This window comes from Artibeus jamaicensis, unplaced genomic scaffold, assembly GCF_021234435.1.
Source record: "Artibeus jamaicensis isolate MK-2021 breed Jamaican fruit bat unplaced genomic scaffold, CSHL_Jam_final contig_465, whole genome shotgun sequence".
Taxonomy (NCBI): domain Eukaryota; kingdom Metazoa; phylum Chordata; class Mammalia; order Chiroptera; family Phyllostomidae; genus Artibeus; species Artibeus jamaicensis.
In genome coordinates this window covers 22652953-22674511 of record NW_026521843.1, presented here as the reverse complement: position 1 = coordinate 22674511, position 21559 = coordinate 22652953, and the positions used below count along the sequence as shown (strand labels likewise).

Below are 21559 nucleotides of genomic sequence, written 5' to 3'. Positions count from 1 at the left end.
TGCCGTGCAAAGCCATGTGAAGATAACTGCCTGCAGCGTCAGTGATGTGATTTCAGAGTCCAGAAAAGTGGGAGTTTTCTTGACCATTGGCTCAGTGTAGGCAAAGAACAGGTAGAACAAAGATACAGGTATTGATACGCTAAACGACGTACAAGGTCTGTCCAGAAAGTATCCAGCCACATGCTATGAAAAAGGCATTTATTGAAGAAGATACGAGAAACATTGTACACAGGACAGAAACATTGTACACAGGCTCAGTCACTTTCAACGGAGCCACCTTGGGACCTCACACAGTTCTCCCAGTCTCCATTAGTTGCTCCATCTTATTTTCCTGAATCTCATTGACGGTCTGAAATCTGTTTCCTTTCTAAGGTGATTTTAGTTTTGGGAAAAGTCAGAAGTCACAGGGCACCAAATCTGGGCTGTAGTGGGGCTGAGTCACCTGGGTGATTTGATGTTTCACCAAAAAACTACACGAGACGTGATGCACTGTCATTATGAAACTGCCAATCACCAGTTGCCCACAGCTGTGGCTTCTGAATCATCCAAATAGTTTTCGTGGAAGAATGTTCAAGCTTAACATAAAATTGGATGCAGATTCATTGTTGTACTAGCTCAGTCATTTTGAATGCAGTGGCCACACAGTACACATGCTCACTCAATGGTGTCTACTGCCCTCAACTGACTAGTACAGTGAAGTTGTCATTATTCACATACAGTCCAGTCTTGTGGCTGCCAAGTTACACTGATGTGTTGCACATCGTTCTCATTATATTAACAATGGCTGAACTCTTTCCAGACCCCATATATATGGGGGAATGGTGACTTTTTTAGTGTGGTAGACACAAGAAGGTGTGGGTGTGTGGGTATGGGTGTTAGGGACATCTAATAGGGAGTAACAGGCAGAGGAGCGACAAGTAAATTGAAGGTGAAGTATATGAAACATCTCTAGATGGTCCTGTAGGTAATGGGGAGCCATAGATGACTTTCTAGCAGACAGTGGCATGATTACATTCCTTGTTGATAAAATTGAGTATGGGAAGGAAAGAATGGAAGGGCCTATTTGGAGAATCTAAATTATAATTTGGGGGCAGGACCACTGTTGGGCCTTTCTAGGTGGTACTGTTAATCTCTTAATCTCTGCGAGGGGTGTCTATGAAGCACAAGTCCATAGAGCAGTATATATAGTGTGAGTGAATGGATTCGTGCCTTGTGTCAGCCTTATGACCGAGAGAGAGATGAGGGCCTTATGTTGAAGATACTGAAAAGTGAAGGGGAGTGTCCAAGACATTGGTACTTGATAGGATTGGTAACCTGCGGTCGGGAATTTTGTGGACTAAAACGATTGGAGGTGATTGATTTGAGGGTTACAGCTGATCTTCACTTTAGGTGATGGTCTGTTTAACACCCCCCCCATCTGCTTTTCATAAATTGCTTTATCCCTCACTGAGCCTACGTTGGCATCTTTTCTCCACCCCTAATTTGAGCTTTGTTATCTGTTCGGGACTGTGTGTCTAGGCTCACCAAGTGTATTAATGAAATAAAGGGATTGTTCCTTTGGGATGCTCTGAGTAAAGGGTGTGCAGGCTTAAAGTATACTAAAGTATAGGGATATTGATATTTGTCCAAGTTACTCATTATGTTCCAGATTTAATTTTCTAGATCAGTTACCTTATGATATATTAACTTTTAAATGATTTCATAATATTTAATTGTGGCAGTTTAGCCTGTGGTTTTAGTCAAAACATTTTATTATGGGTAATTTTAATACCATAAATTAGAGTATACGTATGGTGAACCCCAGTATACCTGTCAATGCTTTACTGGTCTTCTTTCATTCGTTATCCAACCTGCTCTTTTATTCTTTTTTATTTTATTTTTGTCGTAACACTTTAAGGCAAATGGCATGCATATCCTTTCACCATAAATACTTGCGTATTTAACAGATAAAGGCTCTATTATTATTATTATTATTATTATTAACACAACCATAATACCATTATCACATCGAGCAATCAGCCTTATCCTGGTTTAAAACCATCTAAAATAATACCCACTCTGGTTTCAGATTCTCTTTAGGATTTGGAAAAAACCTTTTACAGTTGGATTGTTTGAATCAGGTTCCAAACAAGTCTTGCGTTATTTTTAAAGTTGCTATTTTCTTAAAGAGAAAAGGCAGTGTGAAAACATTTTAGTATAAGCTATTCTCAGAGAGCAGTACTATTTTTGACACTCATTCTGTCTGGAACATAGTTTTGCTTATCTGTATAAGAAATGTTGAAATAGTAGCTATTTTTTATGATTTCTAAACATAGGAAGTCTCTCCAAAATGGGTAGAAGTGGTTGCGACCTCACTCATCTAGATGCCGAGAGAGTGAAAATGGGAGCAGAGGTGAGAAGGTTCAGGTGGGGGACCACCTCTCAGACCCTCAGATGAGACTCGACTTTGCTCTGGAGCTGCTTGTGTGGTGGTCCCATGTGTCTTACTCTGGTTGGGTTACCTTCCTCAGCTGGGGAAATGAAGAATGGGTGACTTCTTACATTTCTTTTTGGTTCTTAATGATTTGTGCTTTATTTTGCATTTATGCTTGACTTCAACAGGAATCTCAAAATTGGATTGGTGGAAACAACGAACCATTGACTGGCTTTACATGGCGAGGTGGTTGTGAAAGAGAAACAACTGGCATACAAGTCTGGAATGAGGTGTTTGTGATCGACAGACCTAATGGAACAAAAGTAACAATCTACTTACTCTTTTTACTATGTGTTTCTTCTGTATTCTTTCTTGAGTTATTTTCTAGTATTACAGGTCAAAACAACACAAAACTATTACAGACCTAATGGAACAAAAGTAACAATCTGCTTACTCTTTTTACTTTGTGTTTCTTCTGTATTCTTTCTTGAGTTATTTTCTAGTATTACAGGTCAAAACAACACAAAACTATTAACGTCTGATAATGTTAACATGAAGTGTGGGACAAAAGTAGGTTTACAGCTGTTCATATGGAAAATAATACAATAATTAAATAATAATACAAGATCAACTCTGTTGTGCATAACCTTGTCTGGAAACCTACTTTTTTTCCCTACCCTGTATATGGATTATTATGTCAAAACTGAGATATTTAATTTAGAGCACTTTTCTTGACGTAATTACTGATTTTGGCATTTGTTATTTTATGTTTGATTTTTTTTTAGTTAGTATTCTACTTACTAGTATTTTAAATTTTTACTTAGCATTTTAAACTTTTACATTCCTAGGTGGCCGTGCTGCTAATGGATACTCAGGGTGCCTTCGATAGCCAGTCGACCATCAAAGACTGTGCCACGGTGTTTGCTCTGAGCACCATGACGAGCTCCGTCCAGGTGAGAGAGACAGGAGGACTGTGGGATGATCAGTTCAGATGAGCCTTTGCTCTTCCTCCAGTGCCTTTGGTTGAAGAAAAAAAGGACTGAAATGAGAGCTAGTTATGTTTCAGGCTTGCTGTTCTGGCTCACAATGTGAAATTTTGTACTTTGAGTATTTACCAAGGATGTAATAAATGAATAGCCAATCCCTTTGATTTTTCATCATAGCATCTCATGCTTTTTTTGGTTTGTTTTAAGGAAAAGTTATCGCTTGTGTTTCTTAGTCGGATTCAGTGGCTGCCAGATAATGTATTCTTTGTCATGCAAGAAATGTTTCTTCTCAGCGGTGGGCGGTAGGTGATCCTGTCACAGTTCTTGGCAGTTTTGTTCTGCTTTCCAGTGATGTCTGGACACGTGACAAGTCAGTCTCTAAGTTCCCATTTCTAGCCTTCCTCAGTTTGAAGTACCCAGTTGTCAGAGTGGAAGAAGTTTTGGGTATTATGAGATAAAAGAAGAAGACTTTTCAGTCTGGCTTCTGTTTGTTATAGGGCTGGGGATATTTGTCACTATCAACCAACTGATGGTATTGGGGACCTTCCGAGTCTTTTGTTTTCATTTTGTTCAACCTCTTTTTCCCTGATCTTGCAAGGTGGCAGACCTGATCCCTTATGGTAAGCAGAAGCCACATGTTTGTTTTATAGTAGTACCACATTATAGCCTTTCACATCAGCTGGCTCTGTGGCTTACCTTAAATTATAATGGGGACTTCTCTGGCCTAAAACTTGTACCTTGGTGTTCTCTTGTTTATTTATTCAACTTTATGTTAGTAGAAGGCCTGGATTTGGACAACCGACCACTTGTGGCCACTCATCTGCTCTCATTACATACTCCTTGTTATGTGTAAAACGAGGATTTTACCCATCTTGCCTGTCTCACATATGGTTGTGTATAATCAGCTAGGAGATCCAAATGAGAGAGTGTGTAAGAAAGTGCTTTGTAAACTATCAGTATTCAAGAAGATCAAAGTTATTTTTTATTATTGCTTTCTTTGCTGCATTTGAAGCTAGATTTCTGACCTTCCTTACATAACTGCCTGGCTGGTAGATCAATGACATATTGATCCTCTGATCATTTATTCTTTCAACAAATAATTAGTGAGCATCTATGAAGTATAGTACACTGTGTTAACTACTGATGACCTAAATAAACAAATCCTCTTTCTCATTGCTCTTTGTACCCTGGCTCTGACAGTGAGAGGGTCTGCGCCTCTTACCTAAAAGCTAAGGTCCATATGGGTAAAAATAGGTTGGTTGTGTTTTCAGTTCTAAGTTTAAATCCAGGGTTTAATCAATTCAGTCATTAAAGACTTTTTAAATACTCTGAAGTTAGTCAGCTGAGAAAATTATTTTAATTTTGCTGACCTATATTGGTGATATATATATATATATTTTTTTCAAATCCTCACCAGAGGATATGTTTATTGATTTGAAAGAGAAACGAATGTTGATTTATTTGCCTCCCTTAAGCACTACAGCTGGGAACCGACCTGCACCCTAGGAGTGTGCCCCGACTGAAATCGAATCCATGGCCTTTTGGTGTACGGGAGGTGCTCCAACCATTTGAGCTGCCTGTCCAGGGCTGTTTATATTTTTGATCTCCAAGTGATTCAGCTAGATTATCACTCATTTGCTGTTAGAACAAAATGTTCTGTCTTTGGAGTAACCCTGTTTTCTCAGACATAACTAACTTCTTAGCAGAGGTGACATCTGTGGATATCCATTTTTTTACCTGTGGTGGCTTAGGTCACCTTTTAAAAACACGAGTTAGAAGGACTGGGCCTAGTGAGTCTTTTCTCCGGTTTTTCTCCTTTGAGGGTACTTAGACCTTCCATTACAAGCTCTGGTCTCTGTGCCTTGGACAGCTTCCTAAACACTGTAGAAAGGGCAAGAGTGCCACCTACTGTTATTTTGTCCCTTACCACACAGACTGGTAAAATTTTCATGTTGTTTACTTAAGTAAAAAGAGAGCCATGTTAGAATTGATGGTGGTTGGAACACCCACTGAATAACGATAAACTAGGTACTATGATTGTATCAGGGAGGAATATATCTTTGTAGAACTATGCCCCTCACCTTTATTAACTTAGAAAAATAATTGTGGAAACATTCTTTACTAAAAAGAAAAAAAGACCATTTTATAACGTTAAAGTAACTTTGAAAAGGAGAAAAAGAAACTTACTACATATACTACACTTTTAAAAAGTGTCTGCATTTTTAGGCCCTTTATGTACTCATGGTTTTATAGTTTACCACCAGTGCTTCCCTTACTCTCCTCTGCTGTCAGGAACAAAGAGGACATCCTTCTTACGCGCCACCAGGTGAGCCAGTGGCTCAGTGACTCACTCGTGCGAGGTATAAGATAGCCTTCATTTCCGCAAGTAAAGCTCTACACAGCTGGGTGTTCAAAATAAAACACTAATAAAAACAAATTTTTTAACAGGTATATAATTTGTCTCAGAATATTCAGGAAGATGATCTTCAGCACTTGCAAGTACGTATGTCTTAAAGGATGCATGCCAAAGTATTATTGAAAATTTAATTCCTACTTTATTGTGACTTTACCCCTAGAAGATTGAATACTGCATGACTTAAACTGATGTACTACTTCTTGACTTCTTGTATATTAAACTTTTTATTTGTTAAATTTTAATGTTTACCCAGTCTGTTAGAAACTTAAATACTGAACTTTCAAATGATTTTTAAAGGCTTTGACATCTAGTGGTCTGATGTAGAACAACTTTACAGAAGTCTTCTTTCAATCTCTTTGGAGGCATTATTTTAAATAACTTGATTTAATAGTTATTTACAGAGTACGGTAGACTTGCAATGGAAGAAATCTACCAGAAACCATTTCAGGTAAATAAATATTTTATTATTTCTTAAAAGTTACTTATGAACCAAACAACTATTAAGCCATCTCATCTTGTAACTCTGAAAACATGAGGATGTGAAAACAAACTCATTGTTAGCAATAGATTCAGCAGAACTGATACTGACTTATGGTAGGTACTGTTATCACCAACTCATCAGTAGTAGGATAACTTGATAGGAAATATAACAGTTGTCTATAGATTGATTCTTAATACTTTTACCTAGATTAAGAGATTAATTTTTTAATTAGATGTTATTTAATTCCAAGATTTAAGATGGTCACTTAAATTTCTTTTAACATTATAAACTACCACAAAATATTACAGTTTTCTTCTGTGTGTTACTAGTTGAGGTTAGTCCTGTTATTCTTCATTTTGGTTTCATATACAATTTATTTTATCTCTCCCCCAACTCTAGCTCCTATATCACCGTGTTTTTTAAATGCTAGGTACAGAATATTGAGTCAGGATAGAACCTTGGTTGAGTTAATTAAGAAATGAGAGGTTAATTAAAAACAAAGCTAATTTCTAAGTTGGCATTAGTACTCTTTGGTCAGTTGTGTTCTAGGAGGTGAGAATGACTCCACCCTGCGTGCTCATCAGTGCGTGAAGTCCTTCCTGTGTGGCATTACTGTTGATTCTTAGTGGGTTTGTGTTGATTCTGCCTCAGTATTATCTGGCTTAAGTGATCACTTTTATGAAATTTTTGGGTAGGTTATAGCTTCATTTTGTGTGTATGGTTGATATACACTCTATTTGGTTGGTTTATTTTTTCTGAACTGGGGTAATTTTGCTAACGGTGGGACATTTGTCAGTGTTTTTCGTTGTCACATTTTGGGGGGAGGAGGTTAATTCTACTGGCATCTAGTGCTTAGAGACCAGAAATGCTGTGCAGTGTCCCGCAATGCGCAGGACGGCCACGCACAGCTAGGAGTTACGAGGCCCTGAGTGTCGATTGAGGTTGAGAAACCTAAGCATATATGAATATTCAGAATTTCTGTGAAAAGAATTAGTTGGTCTAGAATTAGGTTAGCTGGTCTTCTAGTTAAATAACCTTGACAATATTATGATGTGTATGTTTTGATATGCCTTTTGTTAATATTAAAAGTCCTGTATTATTGCTTGTTGATGACTCTTTGTATACAGCAGGGTTCTCATATGGAGGCAGTTGCTTGGTTTAGGGACTGAAGTGTTGGTTTAGGTAGGTCCTTGCTATTAACTATGAACAGTATTAACCATTTTGTTACTATAACTTTTGATAAGGATTGTTAAAGGGAATAAGGGAGGCTTCAATTGTTAGAGTAGTGACTTTTTTGGTAAAACTTTGTAAGAAATGATTTCTTTTTTTCCCTGTGTATAGACGTTAATGTTTTTGATTAGAGATTGGAGTTATCCTTACGAGCATTCATATGGTTTGGAAGGTGGAAAACAATTCCTTGAGAAGAGATTGCAGGTAAGCCCCTATTTCTTAGAGAGGAGAGCATGAGTACCAGGCTGGGAGAAGGGGTGGGCTTCCTGGCTGGCTGCTTAGACTGCTGATCTCTAGGTGTCATTGCAATAAACTGAGCACCCCAGTTAGCCTAGATGGCTCCATGTGTGATTTATGAACAAGGACAGTGACCACAAGTAGGAATCAAGGAGCAAATATTTCTCTTCAGAGTCACCTGCCCCCTTGGTAAATCAATACTCAAAGGCTAAAAGTTTGAAGGAGACTAACTTTGAGCTACTGAGGTTGCATGTTCCTCTCTGGCCTGGCTGAGCTTCTAAACATTTAGGGGGGACCCCCTGAAAAAATGGAGTTTATTTATAAAAATGTGTGAAAAAATTTAAAAAATGTGTGTGTATTCTTACATCTTTACATTTCAGGCATCCTCAGAGTATTCTCCGTATGATGCAGTAGACCTTGAGATGTTTTTTTCCATTGCTCAAAACAGTTTTTGAACTCATTGATTTTGATGTTTTTTAGTGCTTCTTGTTTTAGTGTTTTTTGTTTCACCATTTTCCACATTGGCAAAACATTTCCCTTTGAGGACCTTTTTCATCTGGGGAAACAAAAAGCGTCTCCCAGAGTGAAATCAAGTGCATGGAGGGGCATGAAGGGGGGTGTCATGCCATTTTTGTTCAAAAACTGCTAAGTACTCAGTGTGGTGTGGGCAGGTACGCTAGTAAATCACCCATCTAGAAATGGACAAAGGTGTAGAAAGAGTCTTCAAAAAAAATTCGCTGAAGTCGACACAGCCTCTCCCAACAACGCCAGCTGGTACAGTGATACAGATGGGTTCCTAGAACACTCACCGAGCAGGGGAGCCTGAACTACAAGGGGCCTGTCCTGCAGAAGATAATACTGGTTTTTCAGGCCCCCCTCGTATAATGTGCACTTACTGAGCACAGAGGATGTAAGGTCCTCTCTCCAAGGAATACTATCTCGTAGAGAGCATATAGAGCTAGAAAAGGGATTTTAAATATCTAGTTCAGCCTTTTTTTTTTTAAGTTCTATGTAACAAAACTGGAACCCATAAAAGTGACTTGCCTTTGGTCCCTTAAGTAATTATTGGTAACTGGACTAGAACCCAAATATCCAGACTCCGGGCCCATGCAGTATGCCTGCCACACCAAGGCTTTCCTCAAAAATAATCTCACCAACATGATCCTTTATTCCCATGGAATTACTTGGGAAACCCTCTGGTCAGCTACTACTCATCTACTCACATACACTAAAGATACATAAAGGTCTTGTTATTCATAAGTAGGGGTATTCTCTCTTTTTGTTAATAAAATTTTGTTTGCCTATGTGGTGACGCATTTAGTTGACCAACTGCATTCAAAAACTTCGAGTACAATATTCCTAAAATGAGATTAAAAACCAGTTCCTCAGTCTTGGAGTATCTGAAAGGCATTTGCAGACCCTACTCTTCAGAAGGAATTAACACATAGCACATCAGGCATATCACCTAAACTCAGAACTACATACTTTGAGGCCAAAAAGGATTTTTAATGTCTTATTGACGTGATATGCCAAAATGCTCAATTATAAGTGTGCAGTTTGATGAATTTGTGCAAATTAAACATAGCCACATGACCAGCTTCCAGAAACGCCCACCTCCATCCACCGACCACCCCACCCAACCTCTCTACCTCTATCCTGACCTCTAACGGGCTTTGTTTTTGTACTTTTTATGGAAAGAATCATACAGTGTGTATGTATTTGTATCTAGCTTCTTTTGTTCAGTATTATGTTTGAGATTAATCCATAATGTTGCATGTAGTTTAGTTCATTTATGCTCACTGCTGTGCCTTTATTCCATTTATGAATAGGCAATGATTTTTCAGTTCTACTCTAAATGGAGATTTAGGCAGTTTCCAGTTTCGCTGATTATGAATGGTGTATTTTTGGTATTTTTTAGAATGATTTTTGAGAATAATCTTTGGGAGAGTATATGAGTTATATTGTGATAGTTATTAAAAATCTAAAGTTAAGGTTTTCTTCCAGAAAATACACAGCAGTCTCTCTTCCCCAAACACTGATATTTAGCGTTAGCATTAATCATCATCATTGGGAGTGAGTGCTGAAATCCTGACAGATTTCTAAGGTTCTTTGGATTGCACTGGAGCGGTTTGCCTCAGCTATTATTTTGCACAGGGCTGACCTTTCTATTTGTGGGCAGGTTAATACTTTGTCTCTTTGCCATTGTAAGTATTTTAAAGGCAAATTCTTAATTTATTACAATTTATTACCTGACCAGTAAATCACAACCACGACTTGTTATTCTGGTGTTAGATACCATGATTAGTTATTAATATTTATTTTTCTCATCTTTGGCAGCTAAGGGGAAAAACATCTTTTCTAGTTTAAGATAAAGTGGGATCCTACCAAAGTGGTCAGAAATGGGTCTAGTAAAATTCTACATTGTCAGACACCTATCGGAATAGCATCTGAGTTAAGTGTGCATGCATGTGAATATGTATGTGTTTTCTTTCAAGTTTTTTTCTCCTCCCATTTGCACCTTCACTCTGTCTCCTTCTGCCCTCAGGTAAAACAGAATCAACATGAAGAGCTGCAGAATGTAAGGAAGCACATTCACAGTTGTTTCTCAAATCTTGGTTGCTTCCTTTTGCCACATCCTGGTCTTAAAGTTGCAACTAATCCTAATTTTGATGGGAGATTGAAAGGTGGGAATTCCCATTCTTGCTAAAATCAGAACTTATTTTTTTAGGGGCTGAAAGCTTTTAAAAACTACATGGTTTCTTAAAGTTTACGTCTTATACTGGAGGACATTTTGATGGCATCCTTAATGATGTGATTGGCTGAAGTGCTCTCTGTGGTCTTTGTAGCTCCCCTATTGATTAACATTTGCAAACAGCCAGCGTATTGATTAACATTTTATAATTTATAATGTGGTCAGTTTGTTGCTCAGCTCCGATGTCCTAAAAATTCTGAAGGCAAAGAACATTTCAGTATTTTATCTGATTACTCTCTGCTAAAAAGCTTTATCATTGTATTATATTGCTTTGACCATATTTAAGCCTCTCTGTTTTTTGGTGATAGTATAATTTTTTGTGATTGTTTTTGGATTATCTTGAGAAGGATGGTAAAAGGCTTGAGGATAGGTAAAACTTATAATGTATGGCTGGGAAAACAATCTAATATTAAAATTTAATACAATTTCATGAATTATTTGCCTTCCAAAAGGGATAGTTAGTACTTAATGTGGGATTTATTTGGATAGTCCACAATTTGGTTCATTTATTCTTTGAGCTGAAAGAATTCTGGGGGGGGGATTATATTTATTTTTAGGAGATAATGACATGTTTGGGTGAGTTTTTAAAGTGCATCTACTTAAGTAATAGATACTATGAACTCTTATTTCACGAAACAGAATTTTATGAACTCTTACCAATGGGGATTTCATCACTTTTTTGGGACTAATATGTTGACTAATTTCATGTCAACTAGATATTGATGAAGACTTTAAACGAGAACTTCGAAATCTGGTTCCATTGCTGCTTGCCCCTGAAAATTTGGTAGAAAAAGAGATAAGTGGATCTAAAGTCACTTGTAGAGCTCTTGTGGAATACTTTAAGGTAGGAAAACTCTTACATTAAGGAATTTTAAGTTAGAAATGCAGCTCACTTAAAACTCATTTATGTGTACAAGAAATTGTTTTAAAGCAAAAGTGTAACATCATTTATTTTTCTGCCTTGAATTGGGTGTGCCAATATTTAAGGATATTTAAGATTCTGGCAGACAATTTGTATCTTCTAGACAGTGATTTTGGTACAGAATGACCCTACTCATTCTCCAGCTCCGACACGGAGACAGGAGCTACTCACCACATTATTGTAACACCGCTGTGGTGGGGATCAGGAGCATAATTCTCCGTCTTGAGTGCTCACAAAAGCCTCCTCTAGAGTTCTGAGGACTTGATAAGAGCAGCTGAAAGTATCAAAACTGATTTCTGGGCTTAAGTAAATTACTCATAGATTTTTTTTATCTCTGCTCTTTTCCTTTTTATAGCTTGATTGGCAAAGCAAGACCATCAGAGGGTTGTATTTATTCATAGTAGCTATGGATAGGTGGGAGGGAGAACAGTTAACTGAGGGTGTATTTGTGACCATTTTACAGACACTTGATTCTTTTTACATCTACTGTCTTTGTTTAGTTATGAAATTAATTTAGAGTCACTAGAAAGTTGAAAGATTCCTTATGGACTTCATAAAACCCCAGTCTTGCCTTCTTACCCTTAAACCACAATTTATAATTCTTTTTCTTAAACCAAAGTATAATTAGGGCTGGTCAAAGTAAAATACTGAATTACAATGTTTTCTAACATAATTAAACGTTGGCAGTAGGAGAGACTTATGGATTTTTTTCATAAAGTAAATGACATTTTTATATATAACTTAAATGAGATAAAACTTTAATGTATATTAGAATTATATTTAGAAATACTTCTCTAGGATATTATTTAGCAACCTGTGTATTTAATAATGTTGAGCATGGGGTTAAGTTTGTTGGGATGAGAGTGGGCGATTTTTAAAGCCTAGATTTTTCTTTTAATAGAGTGAATAATTTTATATTTAGTCATTTCTCCTTTTTGGGATTATCGAGCCAAATTGCATAATTTACCAATATAATGAGTCCTCTGTATTTTCAGGCTTACATTAAAATTTATCAAGGAGAGGAACTTCCACATCCAAAGTCCATGCTTCAGGTACTGTGTGCGTTGTACATTATTTATGAAGAAGGAAAGAAATCTTTGATTTCAAGATAAGGGCTGGAAACGGGGTGGTGCTTTTTCGCACGCACATAAATTTTAGATATTTAAGGCAATACATCCATGGTTCCTGAAGGTTTTTTTTCTCTCCTTTTTATTGAATATATTGGGGTGACAATGTTTAACAAAATTATACAGGTTTCAGGTGCACAGTTTTGCAACACAACATCTGCACACTGGGTCCTGAAGGTTTCATGTGATTTATTTCTAACTACAGATCACAGACCTTGCTTACACATAGGCCACCAGAAATAAGAGTCCTCGGTACCTTCTCTTCAGTTGCCCAGAAAGTGTAGGAAAATTTCTGTTGCAGGAGATAGAGGAACATGGGCCTCCCGGAACCAAGCGTTTCTGTATCGCTGAATCTTTGACAGTGAATGTTGTCTGAAATAAGGATCGTTTTCTCTTTGTATTAGTGATTTAGAGCTGCTTCTAATGTTACCTTAGGCAATTGCTCAGTTTTATAGTGTGTTAAACAGTATTTTCTCATAATACTCACCCTAAATAGGCAATGTTGTGCATTTAAAAGTATCTCGTGTAATATTGATAAAGAACCATATAGGTAATACTTCACTCTTTACATCTGGAGACTTGACACATTTTAGTGTTGTATCTATTTAATTTCCTGAGCAAATGTGGTATTTTCTCTATACCCATTTTAACAAACCTAAGCAAAACAAAATTAGGTGGGCAGTCTTATTAGAAAAATTTACTATTATCTTTTATACTGGTGTTTCCTTCCATTGGAAAGGAAAACCAGAAGTTGGTAATATTTTTTGTGGTTCATTTCAGACTTGTTTGTTGTAGATAAGTTACTGTGTTAATCAGGATTTATGGAATCGTCGGTTATTTTTTTGCATAATATTGGCACATATTTTATTTTTTTAGGCAACAGCTGAAGCTAATAATCTTGCTGCAGTAGCAGGAGCAAGAGAGATTTATTCCAAAAGTATGGAACAGGTTTGTAACTAAGATTTAAATTTGACACTAGAGTGAGATAGAAGATTTTTATTGTTTAAAATAATTGAAATAGTTTTTACTTCTAATGCATTGTTATGTTATATCATTTCTTAATTCTTCTCTATCATCTCTGCTAGAAGTAAACAAAGAAAATAATTCACACAGAGTATAGGATATGGGTAGTCAGTGTTTTTATAAACCATACTGAAATATTTTCTGGCAGGTGATTCAGGTGCTCTTTATTAGTAGCTTCTGATGTAATTAATATTAGCTTAAGGCCAGTAGCAATTTCTATGCTAAGGTTGCTAACTTGAACATTAAGGTACCTTTTTATTTATTACGTTTTACTGACTCTTGCCAGCAGTCTTTTGTACTTTTATGCTAATTGGTGGGTTAAGCGAAGTCAGGTGCAGATTGAGGTGTAATCATTCTTGGTTTTTACTTGTATTAGTCATACTTGGAAAACTTATTTTGCCTGCCTCTGTTAAACATAGGTTATCAACAAATAGTTTATGGTTATGTGTTGTGGTTTAAAACCGAACCATGTAGGTGGTTTGACTTTTTGGGACTAAACGCTATGAGAAGGGAATTTTCAAGTGTCACTTATTGCTGGCATGTAACCTGCCGCACCGTGATTGTGTCCATACAGGTATGTGGTGGCGACAAGCCTTACATTGCACCTTCAGATCTCGAGAGAAAACACCTGGATTTTAAGCAAGTGGCGATTAAACAGTTTCGTTCAGTAAAAAAAATGGGTGGAGATGAATTCTGCCGTCGTTATCAGGACCAGCTTGAGGCCGAAATCGAAGAAACCTATGCAAATTTTATAAAGCACAATGATGGGAAAAATATCTTCTATGCTGCTCGTACCCCTGCCACACTGTTCGCTGTCATGTTTGCTATGTATATAATCTCAGGACTGACTGGATTCATTGGCCTGACCTCCATAGCCGTCCTGTGCAACCTGGTCATGGGGCTGGCACTGACCTCTCTTTGTACTTGGGCATATGTTAAATACTCTGGGGAGTTCAGAGAGATTGGAACAATGATTGATCAGATTGCTGAGATACTGTGGGAACAGGTTGGTATCTGTCTCTTGGTTTTTCAGTGACTAATCCCTGCGGCTCCCCCCCCGCCCCACACAGTATTTGCATTCCCACTGTTCCTTTTTATGAGGACTATCAAAAGGGTTTTCTGTTTTGTTTGGTTGTATAATCTGAATATAAAGTGTGAACAGGAGAGTGTTTTTTCCCTTAAAGTTGTAACTATAGAGTGCTTTGGTTGGCTGAAATCTCTAATATCCTTTGCACAGATTCTTAATCATAGACATGACTCTACCAAACAGTGGGCAGGGCCCGTTTGTCTCTCAGGATATTTTCCTAAGAGAAGAATATATAATTGGTGAGAGGGTTAAGAAGGTAAGGAAAAGAAGTTTGGAAGTTCAGTGCTTTAGGAAAGCAAGAAAAGTTTCTTACTAATAACTGTCAAGAAGCAATGCATGCTTGTTTTGCAGGAAAAGTAGTAGATGGTATTCAGGTCTTCGCTGCCTTTCATAAAGATGGTAGTGAGTTACTGGTGCACTACAAGGAACAATCAAGTAGGGATTTCTTTACACCAAAAAACTTTGTTTGCTCTGTGTACTATGGAAATGCTAGTGAACAAAGCAAAGCACTACAGAGACCAACTCTTAATCGTAACCTTTACTTTAACCAGAATTCATATCATAATTTTTTTTACCTTAAACCAGAAATCAAAGTTGAGCCTGACAAATACCTGCTAAGGAAAGCCATGTTGCTTATTGGCCAACTGTGGGTTGGAATTGCCTGTGTACAAAAAATTCCATTTAAGGATGTTATCATTAAAATGGTCGTCATGAAATATTTGAGCCATCATATCAAGGACCAGGATGAAAGCTTACAGTTATTACTGATGGACAGTAAAATAGGCATTTTCAGATACCATTTTTGGGCTGTTGAAGTATTGGGCTTATTTGAAGGTCTAGAATATGCAGGTCTGTGTTGGTTTTGGCTTTAAATTCAAAGACTGAGGAAGCCAACCATTTTTGAAGAAAGTTTGGAAGTTCAGTTGAATGTTGGCTCTTCTTGTAATAATATCATTATTATTTTATAAAGTGACCCACATATGAATTTGAATTTAGTATTTATTCTTTAGAGAAATGCTCATTTTTATTCAGATCTAATTTGGAAGCTTCTGTTTGGATATTTGTTATATTTAAATTTTTATCTCAAAAATGTCACTCTTCACATTCCTTTGGTACCTTCTAGTAGAAGATGGATTAAAAGCTATTACAACCTCACTTTTTAAAAAAGTATTATCCACCTGAAAATTTTGCACCATTATTCATTTTCTGCAACATGAATTTCAATAATTGTCCAGTGTCTTCCTGTGAAAACCGTCATCTCCAGTACAGCACTGATTCTAGGATTTGAGAGGTACCATCATTACAAGACAGTTGAATGGGAGAATCTAAAGTGTGTGGAATATTTTCAGGGTAGTTGAGGTAAGGTGATCACTAGTCAGAGGAGGTCTGTGCTGTGTCAACATACTTTGTCTAAATTTTTTTTTTGCATTCTCTTTTGCTTCAGAGGAGTCCCAGGAAGGTGAGAAACCTACAAAGTCTCAAATTCTTGTAGTCTTAAACAATCTGAGCCATTCTCCTAACAAATCACTCCGTGTTTTAGGTGTTTTCCAAAGTGTTTGAAGTTACTAGACGTCGAATGGTCCATCGTGCTCTTTCATCAGCACAGCGACAGAGACTGTCGTCCAACAATAACAAGAAGAAAAATTAGTATTTTACACTTTTTTCTCTCTCTGAAGTGTTCACACTTACACATGTAGGACAATAAGCAGGACCGACTGGGCCGGTCTGCATAAATGCTGTGTACATACCAGATTTGATGCTGCACATAGGGTATGGAATTGCACATCCGTCTCATAGGGAGTGTGAATGGTTTGACTAAGAGGAACGTGGTTTTTGTTGCGTTATAAAATGTCTAACTGCATTATTTGTAGCATCATGACTTTTGTTTTTGGGAGAAGCATCTTTTAATTTCCCACATTCCTGGTTATTTTCTTCATTGCTTTGAATTGAATTTTTGTATCTATTTTTATATGTAACTCTTTTTTTACCTCATGTTTTTATTTGTTTTGCACATTTCTCATACCACAGGTGTTGAAGCCCCTGGGTGATAATTTGATGGAGGAAAACGTAAGGCAGTCTGTAACAAACTCCATCAAAGCAGGCCTGACTGACCAGGTGTCTCATCAAGCCAGATTAAAGACAGACTGACAGTCATCTCCTCATGGACTCCTCTCCCCTTTTCACGCTTGCTGTATAATGAGAACTCAGACACGAATAAACCAAAGTTTACAATCAACTGTAGAAGTAGTTTAGTACAACTGGCTTCACAGATGGCTGCCACAGAGTGTGAAAATTGTTGGTTGGTTTTAAGCATTCTGTTCATGGCTCCTAAGGCATGGAGATTGGCTGAGGAGCAGTAGTTTATCACGCACATTTGTGCCATGTTTTTAATTCGTTTCCTTTTTACTTAATCTAATGTCAGTGAATTTTGTCTTATGTAAAAGGATATTTCAGGGAAAATATTTTAAGAAATCTATTTAGAGTCTTTTAACAGCGTCCCATTGAATTTTAATTTTTAGAGAAGTTACGAATCACTGTAAAGAATCAGACTGGAATGACAATGAAGCCTTTCTTGAGCCACTACATTAAAAGTACATACTGCTTTACTGCCTTCGATACCAGTATTACACAAATGCATGTATCAGAACTCCCCGGAAATTACGTGGCAACTCTCGTAGCTAAGGAAGTGATTTTGAGGTGTACATTATTCTTGCCTTTTTAAATTTTTAAACCTGCCCTACAAGGAGATGCATATCTGGGAAACTGAACTGTCATTATGCAGTTTAGTCTTCATGTACATAAAATATGCCATTAATCTTATTGGGGGAGAAATTCCATCCAAAAACGTTGCCTACAGCTATGAGTTAAGAGTGTCTGTACAGTGTGTAGCTTTTATTTTCTAAAGTCACAGATAGGGCATGTATATGAATTATAAATATATAAATAGCAATTTTGTATTAAAAGTTTTGTAGTTTATGGCAAAACCCGGTTCTGTGGTAGGCTAATCAGTACAGTCCCTGTGAAGGAGTGTTTGTGGCTCATGTCAGTGTGTGAATGCATAGACTATTTGAGGTTTTTGATATATTTGTGATATTTATCTTCCCTGAGCACTGCAGTCTCACCCCCCAAGGGAATTCAATGGGAATGTTTATTGTGACTTCGTCCTCTGTTGCATTTTAAGGTTATTTCCTGTAATTTATTTTCAGTACATAATTAAAAGTTTGTTGTATATATAAAATGAAACTTGTGATTCTTTTTTAAGGAATTCTTCAAATATGTATTCCATTACATAAATCACTTGTTTATATTGAAAAGAGCATGAGCAGGAATCACCCAAGTGAGAGCTCAAAGGCATTGTTTGTACCTTGAAGCCCAGCTTGTAAAAAGTTATTTTTCTCTGTCTGTCTTGGTTAGGGAGAATTTGTGATTAGCCTGGGTGTAGCTGGGGATTTATTAATTTCTTTCTCTCTTTTTTTGTGGTACACGTAAGGCTAACATTTTTGCAGTACTTTTGTAGCCTCTTTATAAACACGTAATAAAGCACCGATTTTGGTTTTTAAGTGAAGAAAACTCAGAGGTTGAGTTGCATGCCTGAAAGCTCTAACTTTACCTGGGTTGGTAACTCTTCTCCCCCTTTCAACTCCTGTTTTTGTATGGATTGTATCTGTTTCCATCTGTATTCAATTGCTACCAACTCATCTGTTCTTAAACATAAAAAATCCACCTGAAAAGTGTCTCTCTTTATTTCTTCTACCACCCTGTTTTATGAATGCTGTGGACTGTTTTTATGAATGAAAAAATAAAAAGCTTGTTGTATAATAGCGATTCTAAATGAAATTAAAGACACATAGCTTTTTTCTTTCTTTTTTTTTTAAACGAGTTGTGAAATCTAGACCATTGGATTTCTTAGTATTTCTTGTTGGAAAGAATGTTTTCTCCAAAGAAGATATGCTTTTATAGAGAATTCCCAGAAAGCACTTTGGTTTCAGCTGGAAGATTCTGAACATTGTTAAGCAAGAAACAATAAAAGGGATTAAAGACAAACTCAAAACTGTTGACTGAAAACCGGTGTAGTACATTTCTGTGGTATAATCTTTTAGTGATCTACATTACATGGTATGTTTTTACAAAGAAATATTTCATGACAAACGATTTATCTTCCCAGTTAAGACAAGTAATTTACTTTTGTGGAAGGGACAATTCATTTGTGACCCTGCTCTTGAGCATGCCTTATGTATGTATTTCTCAAAGATCACCCGGCGTTGTTGCTTCAGTGAACAAGTGTATTGTAGATTTGAACAGTGCATTTCACCTTTGAGGGTTATATTTTCAGAGAACCCTGAGCGGAACTTGCTTTAGTTATTTCTAGGGTTGGCCAAAAAGTCTGTGGTTTTTTTCCATAAAATAAGTATTTTTTCTTGTCACCAGTAACTGTATTGATTTGGGTATTCTGAGTATGTCGGCTGTCTCCCACTACTGGCTTCCAATGGGTAGAGGCCGCGGGTGCTGCTAACCATCTTCCACTGCATAAGACAGCCCCACAGCAAAGAATTATTTGCTCAGAATGTCAATAGTACTGAGAAACTTCACAAACCACTTTTGACACATTTGATCCATCACAGTACCTTCTCCATCACTGTATAAATCTTTTTTTTGTTTCAGTTGCATTTTTACCTTCCTTGAAATAATACAACATAATATGCAGAAAATGTTGAGTATTTACTTCCATCTTCAATTTAAAATAGCTGCTCAAAAATTCATCAGTTTTGATAAGTTTTTTAAAAAAATGCACACAGATGTTATAGCTGTCACAATACAATCTTAACAAAATTGTTTTGGATGAGTTTAAAGACAAGCACTACTAGAGCCATCATATGAAAAAAATGGACTTTTTGGCCAACCCAGTACTTCAGAATTGGACAGGCTAGGGGCTACCCTTGTAGGTATGAGTGCTGTTGGTGTTAATTGCATTGCTTTATTATCATGGGATTAAGGAAAAAGTTTGTCTTGGTTAAGGACCTATTAAAATATGCTGTAGAATTTCAGAAAACACGGATGCTGTTAGTGGGCACTCTGTAAGTATTCACATTGGCCTTTCAGAAAGTCATCTCTGCAGTTGAGTCTTTTAACTGGGGGGATCCACTCACTGACCAGCTGCCTGTCTGCCAGCATGGGTTGCTGTGTCTGTTGCAGGCACTTTGGGGCTCAGCAGTTTCATTCATGGCCTGGATTCCTGTACTTTGACCAGAATGGCTCTGTGCACCTGAGTGTTTTTCCATCTGTGTCATAGTTGGGGGTGGTGTTGAAAATCAGCCTGGAGGGCTGGCAGCTGTGTTCCCGCAGCACTTCCCCACCCCCACCCCCCTTGGCCAGGGTGTGCCGGTCCGGTTCTGTCTCACTCTCTTTCAGTCTGGAGCCTCTCACATAGGGAGAACTTGCAGCTGGCTTCTGGGAAAACAAAGCTAAATTAGGGCTGTCCCAACAAGCAGGACAGGATTGACACTGCCTCTAAGTCTTCCGTTAGACCCTAGGGTTGTTTTCCTGCACATTTGCAGTTTGCTGGAGTTCAGGCTGAGGAATTGATCTACCGTTGACATATTTTAGGTTAACATAACTATTGGGTTGTCCAAAAAGTTTAGTTTTTTTTGTGCGATGGCTCTGGTATTGCTTAGTTGTCTTTAACTTCATTCAAAACAATTTTATTAGATTGTATTGTGACAGCTGTCATGTCTGTGCATTTAACAAAAACATCAAATTGGTGAATTTTTGTGTAGCCATTTTAATACTGCAGGTGGAAGGAAATATGTAACATTTTTGGCATATTATTTATTATTTCAAGAAAGGTAACGTGCAAAAAAAGATTTCTGCAGTGTATGGAAAAGGTTCTGTAACTGACCGAACATGTTGAAAGTGGTCTGTGAAGTTTCATGCTGTATATTCCTCACTGGACGATGCTCCACGATTGGTAGGTAGACCAGTTAAAATTGATAGTGATCAAATCGAGACATTACCATATTTTTTGGACTATAAGATGCACTCTGCAAATTTGGGAGGAAAATAGGGGTGCATCTTATAGTCCGAATGTAGCTTTACATTTACATTGGTGAAATACTATGTTATTTATGTTGTGAAGTATTTTACCACATTTTTTTGCTGCAAAACCTTTTTTCTATTTTTCTCTAAAACCTAGGTGCGTCTTATGGCCCCCCAAATTAACAATCAATGTTCGATCATGTGGGAGATAGCTGACATACTCAGAATGCCCAAATCAATAAAGTTACTGGTGAAAATGAAAAATATGTCTTATTTTCTGGAAAAAAAAAACAACCCAGAAAACTAAACAGTTTTTGGCCAACCCAGTACTATGCTTCTTGTAGCTTTGTGACTTTCTGGGTTCATCCCAGCTCAAGCTAGCAGTGGACCAGGTGGAAGTCCCCAAAGGTGTGTGTAAAAGAGCTTGGGAAGGGGGCTGCAGCCTCTGTAGAGCTCAGTACCATGAGATGTAGAAAAGGTGTCGGGTATCTCAGGCTCACAAACCCCAAACTTGGCTACATACCTCCCAGGGTTTGAATCTAAAAGTTTCAAATACAGATGAGTAATGTCCCTAACTCAAGATGAAAGCTCTGTCTTGGCTGTGTTCTAAAAGGACTGAAAGGTGGAGAAAAGATTTTGTTAATACTGTAGGTGACAAATCACCTGTAATACATTAAAAAACAAATACTAAGCAAGAAGTGAAGTTTTTCCTGTTCATTTGATGCACACCCCACAGGCACCTTATTTGGTGGTATATGTGCTATTGAAATCTCTTGTGCTCACTGCCATGTCTGTATGCATAAGACATACTCTTGATTTTTTATTTTATACAAAAATAGAACTACCCTGTAC

The 21559-nt window shown here is 37.3% G+C and overlaps 1 protein-coding gene across 5 annotated transcripts in view; it reads left to right on the top strand.

The window, feature by feature from the left end:
• The window catches only part of ATL2 (atlastin GTPase 2), a 47951-nt gene extending 29228 nt beyond the window's left edge, over window positions 1–18723 (top strand). For 2 of the 5 annotated variants that reach the window (XM_053666901.1, XM_053666900.1), the window contains 11 exons: window positions 2602–2736; window positions 3262–3366; window positions 5848–5898; window positions 6207–6263; window positions 7638–7730; window positions 10309–10447; window positions 11232–11359; window positions 12433–12489; window positions 13441–13512; window positions 14162–14593; window positions 16703–18722. In XM_053666901.1, coding sequence (XP_053522876.1) covers window positions 3277–3366; window positions 5848–5898; window positions 6207–6263; window positions 7638–7730; window positions 10309–10447; window positions 11232–11359; window positions 12433–12489; window positions 13441–13512; window positions 14162–14593; window positions 16703–16822 — 1239 coding nt within the window. In that variant the 5' untranslated portion in view covers window positions 2602–2736; window positions 3262–3276 and the 3' untranslated portion in view covers window positions 16823–18722. The other 3 variants (XM_053666904.1, XM_037165389.2, XM_053666903.1) reach the window with 3 other exon arrangements.
• Window positions 18724–21559: the final 2836 nt, after the last annotated feature.